The sequence below is a fragment of the Lissotriton vulgaris genome, chromosome 7 (assembly GCF_964263255.1).
Source record: "Lissotriton vulgaris chromosome 7, aLisVul1.2, whole genome shotgun sequence".
NCBI lineage: Eukaryota > Metazoa > Chordata > Amphibia > Caudata > Salamandridae > Lissotriton > Lissotriton vulgaris.
Window position 1 is genome coordinate 1,022,191,066 of NC_141695.1, and position 21,487 is coordinate 1,022,212,552.

General features: G+C 47.4%; 1 protein-coding gene across 1 annotated transcript in view; it reads right to left on the reverse strand.

Moving 5' to 3' along the window:
• HSPA9 (heat shock protein family A (Hsp70) member 9) overlaps positions 1-21,487 on the reverse strand; it is a 373,785-nt gene that overhangs the window by 44,854 nt on the left and 307,444 nt on the right. Inside the window, exon 15 of the mRNA XM_086931445.1 lies at positions 20,244-20,336. Within this exon, the coding sequence (XP_086787571.1) occupies positions 20,244-20,336 (93 nt within the window). The remainder of the gene's footprint in view (positions 1-20,243; positions 20,337-21,487) is intronic.

Genomic DNA, 21,487 nt, shown 5'->3' on the forward strand with positions numbered 1-21,487 from the left:
CATTGAAGCCCATAGGAATCAATGGGCATTACCGAATCGGTACTTACCGATTCGGTAAAAAATGATTCCAGCAAGGGTGCAGGGGGTGTCACTTTGACACCCTCTAGCACCCCAAATACAGGCATGTGTGCCATGTGGCACACAGACATGCCCTAAGGGCATGTCTGTGTAACATGGCATAGGTGTGCATGCACACATGTGCATGCACACCTGGATTCGGTATTTTACCACCCAATTGGATTGGGTGGTAAAATACCAACTCTGAAAGGCCTTTGGGACTCAGAAGAGTCCCACCTACATCTAGAAGTTACCGAATCGGTAAAAATACCGATTCGGTATTCTACCGAATCGGTAAATTTATCGATTTGGTAAAGTTGGCCCCCTACATCCCAAAAACCTATTTACCGGCTGGTAAATGGCCACCTACATCTGGTCCCTAATGCCTAAATTGAATTTTACAATATGAAACTGGGTCAATCACGGCTTCCCCACTTGAACAAATCGAACAATGCTATGCAATTGTTTTATTTCACTTTCACTCCTTTTTCCTCATCATCACAAATAAGAGGAAGTCAGAATACATAACTTTAGGATGTGCCCTGTACAAAAACTTAATTGTTTAATTCAATAAGCTATAATGTTGTTCATGTATGATAGCAACCCCGACCACTTCGAGTGCACATAACTGATTTGTCTCTTAGATCATCTTTGGCATTCTTGACAGGGTGGGGGAGCGCGAGTATTAATGTTTCTACACGGATGTTCGAAAACTCACTTTTAAAAAAATACCTCAATGCACTTATAGAATCTAATGCACTAAGTTGAAACCGTTCTGCAGGTTAATGAAATACACAATTTTTAAGAGACTAACGTTTTTACACATTCGGCAAAAGGTCTTTATAAATGGTGTTCTTAAGGTCAAGAGGTGCAGGACACCCTAATTACTTCCTTTCTTTCAACGCAAATAAACTTTAAATATATGCTTCTCTGTTTATTTAACATATTTTTAATGTTACTGTCTTGTTAATAGCCCAGTGCTACTGTAGACCAGGGGGGCGCATACAGTCCTGGGGCCATCCTTTGAGTATCAATGGGTTAAAGTAACATTCTAGTTAGGTAAAAAAGGCTGTTTAAAGGAAACATTTTAAACTAAAAAAAAGTTATAGTTGACATAACTTGCACCCTCGTCACGCACAGCTTTGACCTCACATTTTACAATTTTTCATGATATGTTCTGACATCATTGATTTCAGTGATGACCTCTTAACTGACATTATCGATGTCTGGAGCATTTTGAAAAAAAACTGAAATATTGTTTTAGGATTGTTCAACATTTTTAACTTACGTTTGTAGCAGGAAACCTTTTCTTAATCTCCATTGGGGCTTAAAACTAATGATGGGAATTTTACTAGTACATGCACTTTAGGTACGTTTTACACATTTTTCGTTGCCATCTCAGGGTTTTGACGTGCACTAGTTTTCTAGCTGGTCCCTACAAATGCCAAAAGCAAGTCCATCTGCATCCATCTGGGCCCAGAAACTATGATTCTTGAACCCAAAATAAGGTAATTGTCACTGCAAGCCAACTATGGGCTCTGCAATTTCCTGTTTTCATTCTGAGTCCAATGTCCCTCTAAGAACTTGCAACCACTGTGGTTTTTTGCCTCGGCTGGATCTTAATCAGCCGTTGGTACTTCCTTGAACCTCTGTGCGTAGTATGTTTTTGGTAAAATGCTGTTCTCTGCCGGCCCACAAATTAGATTTGCAATCTCTTACTGGACTCCACATCAGATGTGCTTTGTCTTATTAAAACTTGGCTACAAGATGGCTCTGCTCCAGATGTAGACAAAGCACTACCTCCTGGCTACTGCATTTTTAGGCTAGGCCGATCTGGGATGGGTGGAGGAGGTACTGTAATCAAATACAGGGATATTTTAAAAGATATATTCTCTCTTCTCATGATCGAGAACTGTGAAGGACTCCTATTCTCGATAGAGTCCCATATTAACTTTTTCAGATATTTCATTATATAGACCGCCTGGCACGCATTCCCAATTTTCACAGATTTTCCCTGACTTGGTCACACGTTTGGCCATTAACAGGACTAATTCTAGAGTGTTAGGTGATTTTAATTCACATTTCAGCGACCTGGACAACGCAGCCTCCAAGAATTTGTTACAAGACCTAGTGCCTCAAACTGTTGCAGCTGGCCAACGGCCTACCCATAAGAATGGTCATTCCTTTGACCTAGTTTTTAGCAATATTAACAATCTTTAGGGGCAGAATCCCATTACTTAGACCCATTTAGACAAGTTTCTGCTTCCACTGGTGTTAACAGTGTATTTTTCTCCCACCAGCATACGTTTGGTTAGACTGTCTCACCAGGCCCTCAAACTTTGGAACACTCTTCCGTTGAGACTACGCCTGCTCTCCAATGAACTCACATTCCGTAAGGTCATAAAAACGTGGCTCTATAGTAACTAGCTCTGTTTGAGAGCTGGTTAATATGATTTGTGAGCTCTTCTCGGACTGTTCTAGCGCTGGAAGGCCTTCGGGTAGCTATGCCCTATATAAGACCCACAGAATAGAACAGAATAACATCACTACTTCCCTGGAGCAAATGGTTCTGGCATGCATCAAGTGAGGCATCAATCTTCATCAATGTTCACAGAATACAACAATTCACATTCTCAAAGGATGGTTTTGGTTTGCTCTCTGCAAAACTTTGACTGCTTCTCCAAAAAAGGTTACATTTCATGCTATAGCTTCCTTTCATACCTCGAAAGAAAAGCGTTAGCAATCTTGAGGTATATTCAAATATCCTAATTCATTTGTCCCTTGGACATCAGTTTGTAGGCAAAGGCTGTTGAGGAACAAGAAGTGGTACCAGCATGGCATGTGGATGCTCAAACAGAGTCCTCTTTTCTTTCAACGGTGAAAGAAGAGGGGGCTCGTTTGGAGTAGCTGGAGACAGTGAAGTTAAAGGAAGTGTTGGCTCTGGAGGCAGGGGTGGAACTACAAGAACAGAATGCAAGAAATGCTAAGGGTGAGGTAATCTGCTGCAGCAGTTCTGCATACTATACAAAAGAAACTAGAGGAAAACAAAACCTGAAAATTGTGGTTGCATGTCTGGAGGAGTGGTAGTCTCATCTTCATCCTCTGAGTCCCCTGGCACAAGGACAATGTCCAGCTCAGGAGGTCCAACTTTGTGAGGGTACCCTGGCCATAGTTAAACTAAACCTGTATAGATGACCCAGTTTCAACACTACCACACACTAAATTCTCCACCCTCCTGAGAGGGCGGGCAAGTAAGATCTGTGGTAAGGGGATTTGGATTAAAGCGTATAGTGGATGTTGAACTGTATGTCAGATGGATAAACAATATTGTAGTCAGTATGAGTGTTGAAGTAGTTGTCAACAAGAACCCAGAAAACCCTGCCTTCAATGAGGCAAACTTCACAGATGACGAAGGACTTTGAAGCTTTAGAGGCAATTCGTTGGAGATGTTTGGATTTGATTGCGTTCTGTGTCGATTTAGATACCGTATATTAATGTTCCCAATGTATGCCCTTATATAGGTACAATTCACATAGTGCCCTTATTTAGGAATAGCAATCCAGCCCTTATTTAGGCATTGCTCATGCTAACCAAATACAGGCATTGTCAACTACATCCGATCCTCTTCGTCACAACGAGTACTTTGAAAATCAGACTCTTAAGCCTTTAGAACTTCCCCTTGCCTTGATATTGATTTCTCCAAGAACTCCTTTATTATGCATGAACATCTATTCCTTAGGGGTTCATTCATGACATTCGTATGCCCGACTGGTACGTCTATACTGGCATTCCTAAACACCTTCAAGGTATAAATATACCTTCACTTGCTATGGCAAGGTACGGTGGGGTTCAGCTACCTACTTGCACATCACGGCTCGCCACAGCAAGTCCCAAAGGAAGTCACGTCCCCAACTGACGCACTGACCAGATGCGGTCATCCTCGCCGAGAATCCAGCTCCAGTGTTTGACTCCCCTAGCGGGGTATTCAAGATCGAGTCCTGGTAAAGAGATACCAACATCTCTCATTCTAAGGTATGGAGCGGATTAGAACCTAGAGAAATATTTGGCAATTCTTGGCACAACTAAACTAGACTATAGCTAAAACAGCACCTACTTCTACCCTCGTACTATACTTAGGTTAGGTACACTGGGATAGAATTATTTTAGAAGCACCAGTTGAGTATTTTAGCCTGTGTTATTTATGTATTTTTATAAAGGTTATAGCTACAGACAATGCTATTGCAGTATTATTTTATCTTACTGCTAACGCTGTACGTTTTATACTCTGCATTCGGTCTTACAATTGAGCAGTTCATATCTCTTGCACGAGAAATAAGACTGTTCAATAAACCGTTTTATTGAAACGCCTGTCTTTCTATTTCTATGCAACTCTGTACAAACGAAGCATGCATGATTGACTGAGTGAAACTAATCTATTGTTCCCACAACTCTGAAGATATTGTTCAGATTCTAAGGGAAACAAAGTTGTCATGTTTATGCGGTTGTCAGAAACTAATCTTTTCTTGTTCATTCAAGACGTTTCTAGTGACCTCGGAGTTAGCTGGCACACACAAGTAATTAAGTTTAATATAGTTGATCGAGACATACTGACCTCAGTCCTATGTCAAAATTATAGTGTATATTATTCCAATGCGCAGCACCTATCAGGGATATAGGAACTACACTACAAATGTGGTAGAAGGCCTTGCTGGTAAAGAAGACACAAGTGGTACAACTGTCAAAGTAGAACCCATTGACCTGGAAATCGTAACCATCTCCAGCGACCTGCTGCCAGAAGCAGATGTCTGCACTTTAGAAGCAAATGGTTTTGAAGTGGTCACAAGAGTCTCGGTAAATGAGGCCGTTAACAATTCCTATGTGCTCTTTTTTGCCTTGAAAGATAATGGCTAAGACACTTTTCACATATCCAGCACCTGGAAAATCATCTTTCATTGAGGGTTTATGAGCTGAAGGTTAACTAACATCAGTTGTGAACCAAATCGCCAAAATTGTTAAGGCAATAAAGGCATTTTTGGTGAGAATCTACCATATATATACACATTTGTTTTTATATGAGGAACATGGGCTGAAGAGATCTTGAAGGTGCCTCAGCCACCTCCAAACAGGCTGAGTCGACATTTAATTGGCAGAATCAAAATAGGAACTTTTCAGATGAAAAAGCAACACCCTATAGCTTGACACGCAATGGGGAGTTGGAGCTACCCACACACTGCTGTGTTAAAACTTACTACTGAGGGTTCCCTGCCTGATGATGGGAAATATTCAACCAAGTGAATCTATGAGAGATTGAAAGCTAGAGAACGTGTGAATTAAAAACCATGTGTACTCAGATAAAAAACACAAGCAATAAACAGATCTGCAAATCTCTACAACGGACATTCTTTCCAAGATATTTTGAATTTTACAACTATTGCAAACGTAACTAGCAATAAGACTATCCATTGAATTTGTCCAGCTGAACAGATGGTTACATGAATAACCAAAGCATCAAGTATTAGGCCTAATGCACCGAATATTCACTTAAGTGTTCATGCATTGGCTAGGTTCTGATGGTCCGTGATTAAAAAAAGAACCACCATCCTTTGTCATGGGGCAAAAAGACGCCATGGTCATAGGTCATTCTTGGCCCAATGGCTATGTTCCAGTGGGACAACCACGTTATGATGGTGTACAGTGCATATGGGTAGCTGTAGTACTACTGGAAGTGCACAAACCCATAAAAATCTAAATTCCTTCAAGATAGTTTAACCATGTTACTCTCAACAGATTCCACCCATGGTGACTGGAAAAATATGACACTTCGAAGTACTGTAATGTTTCTGGTATTCATGAAGTGATGATTTAACATAATATAAAATATATATTGTGCTCTTAAGCACATCTAGAAAGATTTGCTCAGGAAAAGTGACTTGCTTGACACCCTTTATTACAAGTCCTATGGTTCCCTATTTGGATTCACAATACAATCAAACCAATTGCTTAGAAGAAGACTCTTAACTGCTATTCCCCAAAGTACAAAGAATGATACATGGTAGAATAAAAGATTTATGCTTATATTAGCACCTATTACAAGACTGTTGACAGATCTCATGAGCACTATGCAAATGAGAATGTCTTCTGTCCTGTGCACGCCTATAGATTGCAATCACACCCCATCTATATTTGATGGGCAACATTTTTACATTATGTTGACTGGCAGGTTACACCAATTTGAAAAAGACTGTCAGACATGCGAGGCATGGCCAGTTTGAGAAAACCTGGCTCACTTCTTGGGAACATGAAGTACTGGCTTTAAATTTTATCCTTTATGTTGACCATTAACTGCAAAGAGAGAACTGCTGAATGCTGCTAGATTAATTTGTCTCTTATTATGTGATCACTAGGGTGGGCGGAATTTGCATAGTCACGCTACACAAAGCTCTGCGGAACGGTAAAAAATCTCTGCGAACACGCAGAAATTGCGCAAACATGCAGATTGCTTGTTCGCGATCGCTGTTTGCATGCTCGGGGGGAAATATCTTGTGAACACGCATGTTGAGAATGCGAAGCAAAAAATTGCAGCGGAACGCAGAATTTTGGGCAATTCTGCGTTCTCCGCGGACCGCGGAATTACCCAAATTCTGCAAGCGGAACAGAATTTACCACCCAGGCTTAGTGATTACTACAGGTAGAATGAGCATAGTATTACAGGTAGAATGAGCATAGTATTTATTTTCTATTCAATTTAAGGAGGCTTGTGATATTAGAAAGATCAGCAGGGTCGAAAGTGATAAAGATCTGCTGGAAAAATTCAACAATTAGGATAAAAAGGCACCTGCAGCCACAAGAGAGGTCTCTGGTTATCAAATTGCCGAATATACAGGCAACTACATCTTGAAATGCACCTCTGAACAAAGGTAGGAATGGAGGATGGAAGTGAAACTAACCATAGCTGGCAGCTGGTTAGGCTGAAACCAATAAAACCTGTGAATGGAGACTCTTTCAGTAAGGAAACAGGCTTTTTGTAGGCTTAGTCCCTAGCACATGTGCTCTGACCCTGGAAATTATGCATTTTTAAATGGCTTGTCCCAAATTGGCAAACTAACTTGTAAGTCCCTAGTTTTGGGTACCAGGGGTACCCAGGGCCTGTAATATAAGAATGCCCCCCCCCCCCCCCCAGTGACTGCAACACTTTTTATGCCACCCTGAGTGGAACAAGGTAAGACGTGGCTCACAGTTAGTCACAGCAGACTGGAAGAGCAGTTTTAAACTGCTAACTATGTTGATATTTAAAGTAATGGCAAAGCCCAAACCTCCCTTTTCTAATGCATGTAAGTCACCCCTATGGCAGACCTAACGAGCTTTAAGGCAGGATGTTGTAAAGTGGAACCTGTACTTTTACATGTTCCAGCAGTAAAAAAACCCAAATTGTCGTTTTTACTGTGGAAAGGATAGTAGGCCCATTGGCAAGTATGGAGTTACAGGCTGGCACCCCAGCACCGATAACTTCTGAATGGGACTACTAAGGTATCATAAAGTTTGTTATCATATTTAATGTCACTGGTGGGCAAAGTTCAACTTTAGAAGTTGCCACTTGAGTTTCCCACGTTTTCCAGTGCCTCTTTTGTGGTGTACACGGGGCCTGTCATGCAGACAGCTTTCTGCCCTCATAGGGAGACGTGCCATTGACTACAAGGAAAAAGCACAACAGGGGCCTGATTGAGAAAGTGGTTTAACCTCTCCTGCATGTAGCCACACGGGTGCAAACCCAAATGATTAGCTTTGAGAAGCTGCCTTTGAAGGGGAAAGTGGTTAACACTCAGGAGAGGGGCTACTCTATTGTTTAGGTAAACAGGTGGCAATGGGGATACGAGAGGAAAAGCCAGTTGTCAAAATGGTTTTCCCAGGGCTATGGAGCCCTGAGGTAGCCACACCCTGGGGGATGGCTAATGAGGTCGAACAAGCGGGGACTCACCATCTTAGGAGTGATCAGAATGATGCATCCTGGGATGCCACACATCAGGATGTGGTCACCAGGTGGGAGGAAACCGAGTAGCCCATTGCCTACCAACTGCATCCTGCCCTGAGGGCAATTTCAGAGCATAAGGGGGGCACACCTGGCACCCACACTCCGATCTTGACAGAAGTGTAAGCAGGACCGAAAAGGAACTGCTCTGTGTCACTAAGGGACCGGCAAGGAGGCAGTACCAACAAGACCTATTGCCTAGGGGAGAGAGGGACAGTGCCTGCCATATCCTGCTCAAGGAGAAGCTGTCTCCAAAGCCCGGTCATGCCAAGAGAACTGAAAGGGCTAGCTGACTGGCCTTCTGTTTGCAGAACAGGGACACAACAGCTGTAGAAGCCTGCTGAGGCAAGTTGGCATTCCAAAGTCTTCAAGTCGTTACCACCACCGGCGTGCAGCATAGAGGACAAATATGCCAGGCACAGAGCCTGGGACTGCTGCTAGAGAATTGGTGGAACCCTCAGAAGGAGAGTTATGGGCCCAGGAAGAATTGGCCTGTGACCGCAACATGGGGAGACGGATATTTCAGTGGCGACCTGACTTTGGCCAAGCTGGAGAAGACTTTGTGGGACATTGACCCTAACTAGGACTTCCTCACCATCTTCATGGACAGACTAATCCCGGCAGGAAGACCCCCGTCGACCACATTGCATCCACAGCATCCCTAGAGTACAATATGCATCCTTCATCCCTTGCATCAGGATCACTGCATAGGAATCCATTGCAACACAAATAAAGTGACTGGAATTGATGGAGGACTGCTTCATCAATGAAGTTAACTGTTCTATAAGACCTTTCCGGTCCCACTGACTAGCTCCCTGCCTGGGTTGGTCGCTTCAAGTACTTCTAACCGACCTCATTGACACCTTACCCAAGTATATTTTGAAAAAGTGTGTCCAATTCTTGGACTTTGTCAAGGCTTGTTCGCGGTTGAGTGAAATTTGTTTAATTTATTATTGCTTGTAAAATCCATATCTATGGAACCCTCCAGTAGATCTTTTTCGTTTCTAGTGTCAAAATCCTTATAAAAATGCAGTTTATTTTTATAAATTGGTGTTGGATTTCTTGAGTGTCATGGTGAAAAAACTTTAAATGTTTTTCACTTGTTACGCTACCTAAAACTTGCTACCAGTGCCACACCTACCCAGGGTTGAGCTGGGGGTTTAACAGACATCTACTGGACCTAAAGGGATCTGCAAGTATTACACGGTGAGGTCGCACAACCACACAATACAATACGAACAAGTTACTTACCTTCGGTAACTATATATCAGTAAGAAACAGTAGTTAGTATTAGATTCCTTACCTTAGAATATCCCCAGGCGTCAGACTGGATCCAGAAATTTTTGCGTAGCAATACCCCTGCGCGTCGTTAGGCGTCGTCTGTGGCTCTGCGTCTGTCGTCGGTGTAGGAAGGTACCTCCTGACTATGGTTGCCCCCAACTTTTTGCCCTGTGTTTTAGCTGGTTTTTGACATAGTCGACCTGGGGCCCTGCTAATCAGGACCCCAGGCCTACTGCTCTCTCTGTAAAATGGATTACATGTACCCTAGGTGCATTTACCAATTGGTACTGGGCCACCTTATCAGACCCTGTAACTCAGGGCATAGGTGTACCCAGGGCCTACCAGGGGCTGAAGCATGTATTATGCCACCCCTGGCTGGCCTCCTAAATTTGACACAACTGGCTGCATGACAGCTGGGGCAAAGTCGTGTAATCACCCTTTGCTGTAGATATAGTATACCTATATCTAACCCTAAAATGGACACACAGATAACTATCAGTCACTCCTATTGCAGGCCTTAACAATCCTGAAGGCAGAGTGCTTGGAATCGTGTGAGATGGTGCTCTGGCATGAGCTGAGCCTGTCTGCAGCTTGCGGAATCAAGTCCTAATAGCTGTTCCACGATATCGCATACCATATACTCTTAAGTGCATTATAATCCTCGCGGTTAAATGCTATCTGTGGTATTGCTTTATCAAAACATGTCGAGTAAGGTGTCATACGAATTGGAATACTAACCCCTCGCCAATTCTGGCGACGGGGTTAGCATTCCACCCTTCTAGAAGGACACGACATGTATGTAACTGTGAACCCCGGTTAAAGTTAAACGAAGCCTCAGCTCCACAAAATGGATGCTGCCACCACAGACACGAGTCTGACCCCCTGCAGCTGGGAGTCCTTCCAGCGAGGGGAGCCTGGACAAAGGGTTTCCTGTCAGGGGCGGTGCTAGCACCGTCCCAGACATGGTTTTGTGTATCCTGGGTAGGCAGGGCTTTACAGGAAGGTGACTGCTGAGTGGCACCCCGGTGCTCACTACGCATAGGCCAGTCAGAACCAGTTCCAGGGGCACACCAGCCCCTGGCCTGGGGAAAGTCCGGCATGGGAGAGGGGTGTAACCACCCCCCTCCTAGTCCCACCCATAGGCAGGACCTAGTCACCGGGTCAGCCCCCTTTTTTAGTATAAAGATGGGAGCGGGCCCCCTGTTCAAATTAGATCATCTTTGGAATCAAGACACGACTTTATTCAAAAGGACTTCAAGATTTCTTCCTCAAGATTCTCCCTTGTGGCTAAGGAGTAGTCACCCTGCATCCGCAGGCACCATCCTAAAGAACACTGCGGTCTGCTGCAAGTCCTTCATCACGAATCCGACGACCCAGCTCGACGAGACCCGGCTTCCCTGGCACCTCTGACCTCTACTCACCTCTACAGCAAAGCTGAGAACTGTGAGTGCGACGAGACCTCGAGGGACCGACGATCGCCAAGACTGCACGACTTCTTTGTAACAAGCCCACCGAGTCTTCCACTGGTGAGTGCTTTGGGGTCCGAGAAGCCCCAACCCTGAGCAGCTCCAGCACCGAAGATCAGCCCTCCAGCATCTCCACGATCTGCGTGGGGCCCTTCTGCTTTGGCGTGCTCACCGCGCTGTGTGGCTACTAGCCGGCTGGCTTGTGGCCTTCTTCACGACGCCAGACGACATCACTGCTGCTGGTCTGGTTGCTTCAGACTGGCCCTTGCTTCCTTCTTCAAGAGAGGCACCCCGGACCCTCCTGGTCCACTCCAGACGCCATTTTGAGTCCACCGCGTGGGCTTGAATTTGCCAAGGCTTTGTTGCCCAATCCTGGGTCCAGCGACGCAGACAGCTTCATCCATCGTGGGACAGCTCGCTCCTCCATCCTGGTCGCCGACAACGCCTCCTGGTCCGTGAGATCTGCGAACACAGCGTCACCCACTCACCTAGTCAAGGTGACTACCATCCGGTGCCCTCCTGGTGCCACCTGACTACTGGCTAGTAGTCTCGAACTTGGTCCCCTCTGCTTTCAGGTGTCATCTTCCTTCGATCCAGGCTTGGATACATCGAACTTTCTTCACTGGTCGCCTGCCAGCAACTTCTTTCTTCCAGGCTCCTGGTCCGGCAACGAGGATTCCCGACGTCTTTTGAGACCTATGCAGCTGCAGCCCCTGGGCTAGGTAACTTCGGCATTTCGGTGCCCCAGCATAGCCTCACTATCCAAGGGTCAGGATCCACTTTCGTTTTCTCCCTACCAGGTCGGGTTCGCCCGAGAACACTAACTTTGTCATTACTAGCTACCATAGACTTGCCTATTAGTACTGTACTTACCTGCTAGTAATTTCGCATTCCACTTCCAGAGTATATGGTTTTCCGTGCCCCTCAGGCATTTGTATATACTGTGCTAACTTAAGTATTTTCGTAAGAGTTTTGTTTTGTGCTTAGTACCCTGTCCTCATAAAGAGTACAGGGCTGTTGTGATTCTTAATAAATAACTGTTTATTTTCATAACACTTGTGTGGTGTCCTTTCACTGGGTATTCAAGGGGTATATGTGTGGTAAACAGCTGGCTTAACACGCCCTCTCGAGTCTTTAGCCTTAGACTGCTCGTATCCACGCTACTAGGATAGCTGGTCTAAAGGTTGACTTACAACCAATCATCAATAAGGGTTGCTGGACTGATACATAGTGTTCACTAGAATAGTGAGCACTGCATATCAGGCCACCTTCTCACAGTCGGTGTCATCTGCGCCGTAATGACGTCGGAGTACTTAGACGCCACCCATGCGCGCTGACATCAGTTCTTAGACACAGCTTTTCCGCGCCAGATACGCAGAGCCCTGATAGAACCGACACTGGTGCCATGAAAGGGATGACCTTCACCCTAGGTATCGGTTCGCAGAACGGGGAGGATGGGTGGGGCGGTAAGGAATCCAACACTAACTACTGTTTCTTGCATATATATCGTTACCGAAGGTAAGTAACTTGTTCATCTGAAAGAAACAGGTTAGTATTAGATTCCTTACCTTAGAATAGATACCCCAGTAATACCAACCCCGGTGGTGGGTCTGCGAACCAAAACTTACACCAGAAAGTCCTGGAGGACAGATCGGCCAAAGAAGCCATCCCTCCGGACTGGACTGTCCGGGCAGTAGTGCCTCGCAAAGGTGTGCAGCGAGGCCCACGTAGCCGCCTGGCAAATGTCCTGCAGGAGGACTCCCCGACCCAGGGCAGTAGTAGCTGCCGTGGCCCGAGTGAAATGGGCCTTCAGCCAAACTGGAGGCTCCTTTTAGCCAAGGAGTAGCACGCTTTGATGCATAAGACGAACCACGGAGAGATGGTCCACTTATGCACCGCCCGTCCCTTCTTCGCACCCACGTAACCAACAAAGAGTTGGTCATCACACCTGGACCTGGCGTGTGTGATCCATATAGAATGAAAGCGCACGTTTTGGGTCCAGACGATGGAGCCGCTCTTCATCCTTTGAGGGATGCGGAGTTGGAAAGAAGGAGGGCAAGGTGATGGACTGCCCGATGTGGAAAGCAGAAACTACCTTGGGCAGGAAAGAGGGTCTTGTACGCAACACCACCTTGTCCGGATGTAAAGACAGGAAAGGAGGTTTGCAAGATAGAGCCTGGAGCTCACTCACTCTCCTGGCAGAGGTGATGGCAACCAGGAAAGCTGTCTTCAAAGTGAGAAGACGGAGAGGACAAGAATGAAGTGGCTCAAAGGGAGCACACATCAGGAAAGTAAGAACCAGGTTCAAGTCCCACTGAGGCATCACAAAGGGAACAGGTGGAAACGTGTGTGATGCCCTTCAGAAAACGAGTGACAATAGGGGACTTGAACAAGGAAGGTTGATCAGGCAGCCTTAGAAAGGCCGAAAGGGCAGAAAGGTAGCCCTTTTAGAGTGCCCAGAGCAGAGCCCTGCTGGGCAAGAGAAAGAAGGAAGAGAAGAGCCTCAGAAAGATGGGCAAAAAGAGGATCCATAGCCTTTGCTGTGCACCATGCCACAAATCTGTTCCACCGGCAGGCGTATACCGACTTCGTGGAGGGACGCCTGGCTGCCAGAATAACATTACAGACTACAGGAGGCAAGTCAAATGGCCTCAACTGTCGCCGCTCAATCTCCAAGCATGAAGGCGGAGACTGGACTGGTTCGGGTGGAGGACTGTCCCCTGCTGCTGCGACAGAAGGTCCTCCTGAAGAGGCAGACGGATCGGGGGACCGACTGACATATTGAGTAGCTCGGGATACCAGTACCTTCGAGCCCAGTCCGGAGCCACAAGGTTGACTTGGGCCCGGTCGCGCTTGATTTTCTTCAGCACTTTGGGCACAAGTGGTATAGGCGGACAGGCGTATAACAGTCCGCAACTCCACTCGTGACGAAATGAGTCGCCGAGCGAGTGCCGGCTTGGAAACTCCAACACGCAGAACTGAAGACATGGCGCGTTCTCTTGGGTGGCGAATAGATCTAACCAAGGCTCTCCCCATTTCAGAAAGATGCCTTGCGCGACGTCCGAGTTCAGACGCCATTCGTGATCCATCGAGCACGGTCGGCTGAGTTCGTCCGCCCTGGCGTTCAGAGAACCTGCCTGGTGTTGAACCACCAGGGTCACGCCCTGATGTTCCAGCCACTGCCAGAGGCGCAGAGCCTCCTGACAGAGGGTCCAGGACCCCACACCGCCCTGTTTGTTGCAGTACCACATGGCGGTGGTGTTGTCCGTGAACACCTGCACTTCACTCCCTCGGACAGAGGGGAGGAATGCCTTCAGTGCCAGACGAATCGCCCGCAGCTTCAGAAGGTTGATATGGAGCCGGGACTCCGCCGGAGACCAGAGGTCTCTTATCTCCGCCTCTCCAGAGTGGCCTCCCCAGCCCTGGAGGGACGTGTCCGTCACAACCACGTGCTCCGGTTGGGGAAGGGAGAGGGATCTGCCGTTGACCCAATCGCAGTCCGTGAGCCACCACTGCAGTTGTCTCGCAGTGCCCTCCGAGACCAGGACATGGTCGGACAGGTTGCCCTGATGCTGAGCCCACTGAAACTTCAGGTCCCACTGCAGAGCCCGCATCCGCCACTGGGCGTGATGCACCAGAAGGATGCAGGAAGCCTTCAGCCCCAGAAGCCGCAGCGTCAACCTGACCGAAACCGGGGATCAAGGCTGAAAGATCGGAATCAGAGCCTGAATATCCCGGACTCGCTGCTCGGGAGGATAGACACGAAACTGCGCCGAGTCGAGAACAGCTCCGATGAAGAGGAGCTTTTGGGAGGGATACAGGTGTCATTTCGGCACGTTGATGGTGAAACCCCAGCTGGTGCAGGAGATCCGCCGTCATCTGGAGGTGGCGGACGACTGTCTGGGGCGAGCCCGCCTTCAACAACCAGTCGTCGAGGTAGGGGAAGACTGAAACCCCTAACCTGCGCAGATGAGCTGCAACCACCGCCATCACTTTCGTGAACACCCGTGGGGCGCTGGGAAGGCCAAAGGGGAGCACGGTGAACTGAAAGTGCTCATGGCCTACCGTGAACCGCAGGTAACGCCGGTGGGCCGGCAGGACGGGGATGTGAAAGTAAGCGTCCTGCAAGTCCAACGCCACCATCCAGTCTTGCGGGTCTAGGGCAGCCAAGACCTGAGCCAAAGTCAACATCTTGAACTTCTCCTTCCGGAGGAAGCCGTTGACGTTCCGTAGGTCCAAGATAGGGCGTAGGCCCACTTTGCCCTTCTTGGGTACCAGAAAGTAGTGGGAGTAACAACCACACCCTACATCTGGCCCAGGAACGTGCTCGATGGCCCCCTTGGCCAAGAGGGCCGTAACTTCCTCCTGCAGAAGTCGGAAGTAGTCCCCCGACACGCGGTGGTACTGCGGTGGCATGGCTGTAGGGGTCGTCTCGAACGGGAGGGAGTAGCCCTTCCGGACGATTTGCAGCACCCACCTGTCTGATGTGACGGTGCGCCAGTGGGAGAGGTGATGGCGAACCCTGCCACCCACGGGAGTCACATGGGCCTGAAAACTCGGAAGGTTTTGAGGCAGATGCTGCGGGAGCGGGTGCGGACTGGCCTCGCCGTTGTCGGCGACCACCTCCCCGGCGGTTTCCACGGCCGCCGCAGCGCTGAAAGTTCTGTTGAGGCGGCGTGTGGCTGGCGGCACGTGTGGGGGCGCCCCTTCCTTGGCCACGAAAGGAGCGAAAGGCACCCGACTGCTGGCGCTGTGCTGAGAGGCCCAAGGACTTGGCCGTAGCCCTGGAGTCCTTAAAGCGCTCAAGCGCATGGTCTGCCTGGTCGCCAAACAGGCGACGGCCATCGAACGGCATGTCCAGAAGAGTAGCCTGGACATCAGCCGAAAAATTGGCCCACATCAACCAGGCTTGGTGTCGAACCACCACTGTCGTAGCCATCGCTCTGCCCAGTGTATCGGTGGTATCCAGTCCGCACCGGATAGAGTACCTTGCCGCATCTCGACCCTCCACTAGGGCTTGGGCGAGTTTAGCCCGGACCTCCTCAGTGAATTGTGGCAGCACGTCCGCAACCGTGTCCCACAGGGTGTGGGTGTAGCGGCCCAAGAGGCATGAGGTATTGACTGACCGCAGTCCCAAACTCAGGGACGAGAACACCTTCTTACCGAACTGCTCAAACCTCTTGGATTCCCTGTCGGGAGGAGCCGATGGGAATGCGGTCTGGGAGTTGGAGGCCTGGATAACCAGGCTCTCGGGGGTGCGGTGGGTCGACAGGAAGCAGGGGTCACCCGGAGCTGGGCGGTAGCGTCTGGCCACGTTCCTGTCCACAGGTTGTCCTGAGGCGGGCTTGGACCAAGTGCCCAGCAGAACATCACATAAGGCCTCATTGAACGGCAGCAGAGGCTCGACCGAGCTTGCCTGCGGTTTGAGGACCTCGATGAGGAGATTAGTCCTCACGGCCACTGAGGGGAGCGTAAGGTTCAAGGCCTTAGCCGCCCGCATCAACACTACACTGTACGCTGCCCCCTCCTCCGTAGCCACGGTAGGAGGGGAGACAAAACCAGTGTCTGGAGAGAGGTCCAGGCCACTGGCTTCCCCAAGCTCCACTGTCCAGTCCGCTTGGTCCTGACACTCCCGTGTCAGAGGGTCCTCAGACCCCTCCCAGTCCTCGTCGTCATCCAATTCCTGGTAACCAGGATCAACAATCGGGGCCCGTTCATTAAAGTGGAATGTACCTACCGCCGTCTCATACGGCTCCCAACGGGGCCGTGTCGACAGCTGAACAGGAGCGACAGAAGGACTGGGGCCGGCGTCGACCGAAGTCGGCGCCGGTGGTGACACCCTCGGGGACGGCGCCGGTGAAGTCGTACGGTCGACCGGCGTCGACCCGGATCCGGTCGGGGCCTGCGGCGCCAGGACCGAAGTCGCTGGCAGCGCCGCGGTCGAAGCCGCCGACGGCGTTGGAGTACCCGACCCGCTAGGCCCCGGAGCCGGGCCCGAAGGCGCCGTGGGGCCCGGTGGAGAAGAGAGCGACCTCATGGCCATGAGGTACTGCTCGATATCCTCCAGCGTCGCATAGTGCTCAGGGACCCGTAGGTGTTGGGCAGGATGCGGCGCTTGAGACTTCGGCGGAGCCGCGTGGGTGGTGCCACCCAAAACCCCGGCCGTGTCGGGCGAGCGTCGGGGGCGGTCGGAGGAGCGATGACGCCGCTCCGACCTCTCATGCTTCTTACCTGAGGAGGAACCAGAAGACTGATGCAGACTTCCAGAGCTGCGAGGGCTCCGACCCTGCGACCGGTCCCTCGACCTCCCGTGGGACCGGGACCTCGAACGGCGCGGGCCGACTGCCGGAGCTCGAGCCGCTTGCGGGACCACTCCCGCCTAGCCTTAGATGTCAGGGCTCGACAGTCGGTACAGGCACGGTCGTCGTGGTCAAGGCCTAGACACTGCAGACACCGGCGATGGGGTTCGGTATTCGACATCAGACGACTACACTTCGAGCAGGGTTTGAACCCAGGCATCCCTACGGGCACCTGAAGAGTCAAAAGAGGATCAACAATGACCAAAAAAGTTTTAGTCAAAAAGTGCCTACGGGGTAGAGCTTCTTCAGATCTGCGCTAGCTGGCGCGGAAAAAAGAAGAACTGACGTCAGCGCGCATAGGCGGCGGCTAAGTGCTCAGACGACGTCATTCCGGCGCAGACGACGCCGATGACGGACGTGGAGCCACAGACTATGTCTAACGACGCGCAGGTCTATTGCTACACAAAAATTTCCAGATCCAGTCTGACGCCTGGGGATATTCTAAGGTAAGGAATCTAATACTAACCTGTTTCTTTCAGATACCACATTTCATCAAACTTTCCATGTACTAGATCTTGAAAACATTGTATTTATTTATAACGTTTTCTATAGCGTGAACAAGATTCCAAGCGCTTTACAATAGGATGGGAGGAAGGACATAGATGCAAAATTGATATCAAGTAGGAGAAGAAAACAGGAATGATCGCATATTCAGGGACAGTTGCACAAAAAAAGAACCATAACAAATGATAGTCCAATGGAAGTAAGAACATGTCTTCGAGCAGGTGCGCCTAGCCCAATTAGGGTAAGAATTTATTCATAAAGAATTTATTGGCTGCCATCCCAAGGACACAAAGCAACTTTACTTTTTGAAACATGATGTTGATCAGCCAAATCTAGTGCTTAAAAAGCCCATGCATGGTCTGAGATACATGCTTTTTAGAGTTGCATTAATTTTAACATTCATCCTTACAATTACATTTTAGGCATAACATTGGTAATGGTTATCAAACGAAAAATTAGAGGACTGCTCGCATCTCAAATGAACATATTAGTGATGCCCATATAGAAGAAAGAAACTTTAGCTTCAATAATAAGTACTAACTATAATGTTAAAGGATTGCAGAACAATATGCTGCTACAAAAGGCATGCGCGAAATTACCGAACATACACAAAAATCCATGCACTGATGTGATGTGTAATCTTCAGAATAAACAGGAGTCAAAATGGCCATTGATTTACAAGACGGTTTGTTTAAAACGAAATTCGGCGTACTCTTTTTTTCCCCCCATCAAATTGGTGTGTGACTAAAGCATCTAGGTCTACCTAACTGTTGGTGGTAAAACTTCCACGCAAAAAGACATGCAGGTGTACCAATGGAACACATGTTCCCGAGCGATCTGGTAACTAGCCTTTCAAATAAAAGCCAAAAAGCAGCATGGCAGTTGGCTTTCTTCTTAAAGGGCACGGTAAAAAAATCAAATTGTAACAATCAACAAACATGTAATTTGCCATCAGATTCTCGGTGTACCATTTGACAGCACACAAAAATAAAAAAGGCCCATTAGACCATACATATCAAAGCAGTTTACAATAATACTGGTGATGGGGAAAGCGTAAATCATATTTAGTTGTACATGTTGTCAATGCAGTTTGTTCTTATGAACTTAGTCACAAGATATAATAAGTAAAAAAAAGTGCATCGACAAATAGGAAGAATGATTAGAGAAGTCAACACAAATAGTGATATAATTAACCGTCTATTAAATGTGTGCTTGCTTTTCAGAGCCCTTCAAGTTCTAAAACAAAAAACAATCCAAACATATTTGATTATGGGTTTGAACACCTATTCTGAAACAGAAGTTAAATTAGGCCATCACCAGGAAAACGATTAGGATTATTTTTCTCACCCTCTAGAACAGCTGGACATGCATCAAACTGTGCTTCTATGCCTGCCCTAGAAGAGTGGCGCAGCCTCCTACCCTTAGAAGAGGACCCAGATACCCAAAGACGTTCCCCACCAGTCAGATTTCCCATGCAGGGTACAAGGGATACACTTGGGGCGCCGTCCCTTCAAACACCATGCACTCTCTCTCACATTTGTTTGCCGAGTAAAGGATGGGCATGTTAGAACAATATAATGTCACTGTGAATACATAAAAGGTAAAAACAGCAAGGAACAAAACCGGACCCCAAATACCACCTCTGAAGAAAAGAGACAAGCACACCTTTGTGTGACCAGCGACAGGCTTTGGAAGGAAACTCAATTAAAAAAAAAACTACTGATTTGTCGTGGAAGGGGCCTTGTCAGGTGGGCAAAAGAAGTGTTCCACCAAAAGGCAGTTGGAAGAAGAGGGCACCCCCACACTAAATAAGAAAGGGAATCAATCCCCCAACGGGAAATGGAAAGACCATCTCCTACCGGAGAGGTAGGGGAAGCTGCCACTGATCAAGTTAGGAAATATGCCTCTACTGCGCCCCATTTCCAATAGAAAAGGGAGGGCGAATGAAAACCCAACATCTAAGAGAAGAAAAATAACTCCTTAGGAAAAGAAGAAGGGAAGGCCCAGACTGCACAAGAACACCCCACTGGATGAGTAGTGAGGATAATCCACACTGTAGTGGGAATGGGGCTAAGATCCCCGACTTGAAGAAGGGTTCAGTAGCTGTAAGACAGAAGGCCGGCCGCTTCCAACTGGGCAAAAGTGTGCGTCTTATAGAAAACCAATGTATTTATACCAAACAGCCTCGAGGACAGCTGGCCTCTTACAGGCATGTCAGTAATACATGCTATAGAGCAACATATGCAATCAAAATATCACAAAAAGCTCTAAGAGGAACTACAAAATCAACATTCTCAAAAAGTGGTCATCCACTTAATCCTGCACTGGTCCTCTTGGTGTTGATGAATCTACTATCCATCATAAAAGATGGCTTCAAGGTAGACTTTTTTTTTTTTACAGAACACAAACACACCTGGGGCAAAAGACATGTTAGGCTAGAACAAAAACACCTACCTTTCTAGAAGCATTTTGGTCAATAATCAATATGTTGTAAGACTCAAGAGCCAATACTTAGAGCATCATTTTATTTAAACATTGCAAAATATGTACCTCGTCTGCTGGCAACTGATCTTTAAATTCTTCCATCTTAGATTCTGTGTCATGAATTATTCCCTCTGCATTGTTTACAGCTTCAACTCGTTCCTATGGAAAGAACGACACATTTAAGTTGCACTTTTTATATACAGCTATTTTTTTATGCCACATGCATAAAACATTGCAACATGGGGCAACGGCAAGCAGATTATCATTGCCTCCACAGGAACGAACGTGCATCTCATTTATGACGTCAAATTACCAGAAGATGAACGCTCATTTAGGTCATGGGCATTCGTTAGCAAGAGTATTTGTGCATCACTGGTTCATCTAGATGATCGAAGCAACACAATGTGCCATTGGGCCACACATAGGAGATAGACAAAAAAGACCCTCTTACTTCATTAGCAACTTTTAATTATCTGCAGTCAAAAATGTTGCCCTAACTCACCAAGGAGGGAATAATGGAAGGACTATACTATTGTAGAGACCAATTTTTTGTTTTTAGGGTGTTAAGATGTGGAAGAATACCAGTCTTGGATTCTCGTTGTAATGGACATTGAGAAAAGCTTAAGGGCTCTTGGTTTAGTTGTTTTCCATTTGTTATTGATTTTTGTGGCGTTATCATTTATGATACATGTTTTCTGAGAATAGGTGGGGACCGTGTTGACAGATTTTCAATATCAACTTCAGCTGTAAAAAGGAAAATGTTACTTACCCAGTAGCCATCTGTTTGTGTGATGTAGTGCAGTGGATTCCCAACGCCTGTATACTTTTGCCATTTAGTGTTGGGTTCGGACGTGCCCAACTTGTTTTTCTTTGAATAAGTATTTTGAGTCACAAGATATAGTGACTCCTATTACTGGTAATGCACAAGGGCATCACCTCCACTGACTGTTTTCCAGTGCAGTGGCTGAGGATGAAAAGGAACCGAGTTAAACAGAAGAGGATGATCATGCAAAGACTAAACATAAAATGTTTCTCCAACAACCTGAGGCTTTCGGGGAAAAGGGTGGGTGCACGTGGAACTACAGCACCACTTGCCACGAGCAGATACTTACAGACTAACATTTTCTGTCATGGCATGAATTGGAATACTACCCCCCTCGCCAATTCTGGCGACGGGGGTGGCATTCCACCCTTCTAGAGGACACGACATGTATGTAACTGTGAACCCCAGTTTAAGTTAACTCGAGCCTCAGCATCACAAAATGGATGCTGCCACCACAGACACAAGTCTGACCTCCTGCTGCTGGGAG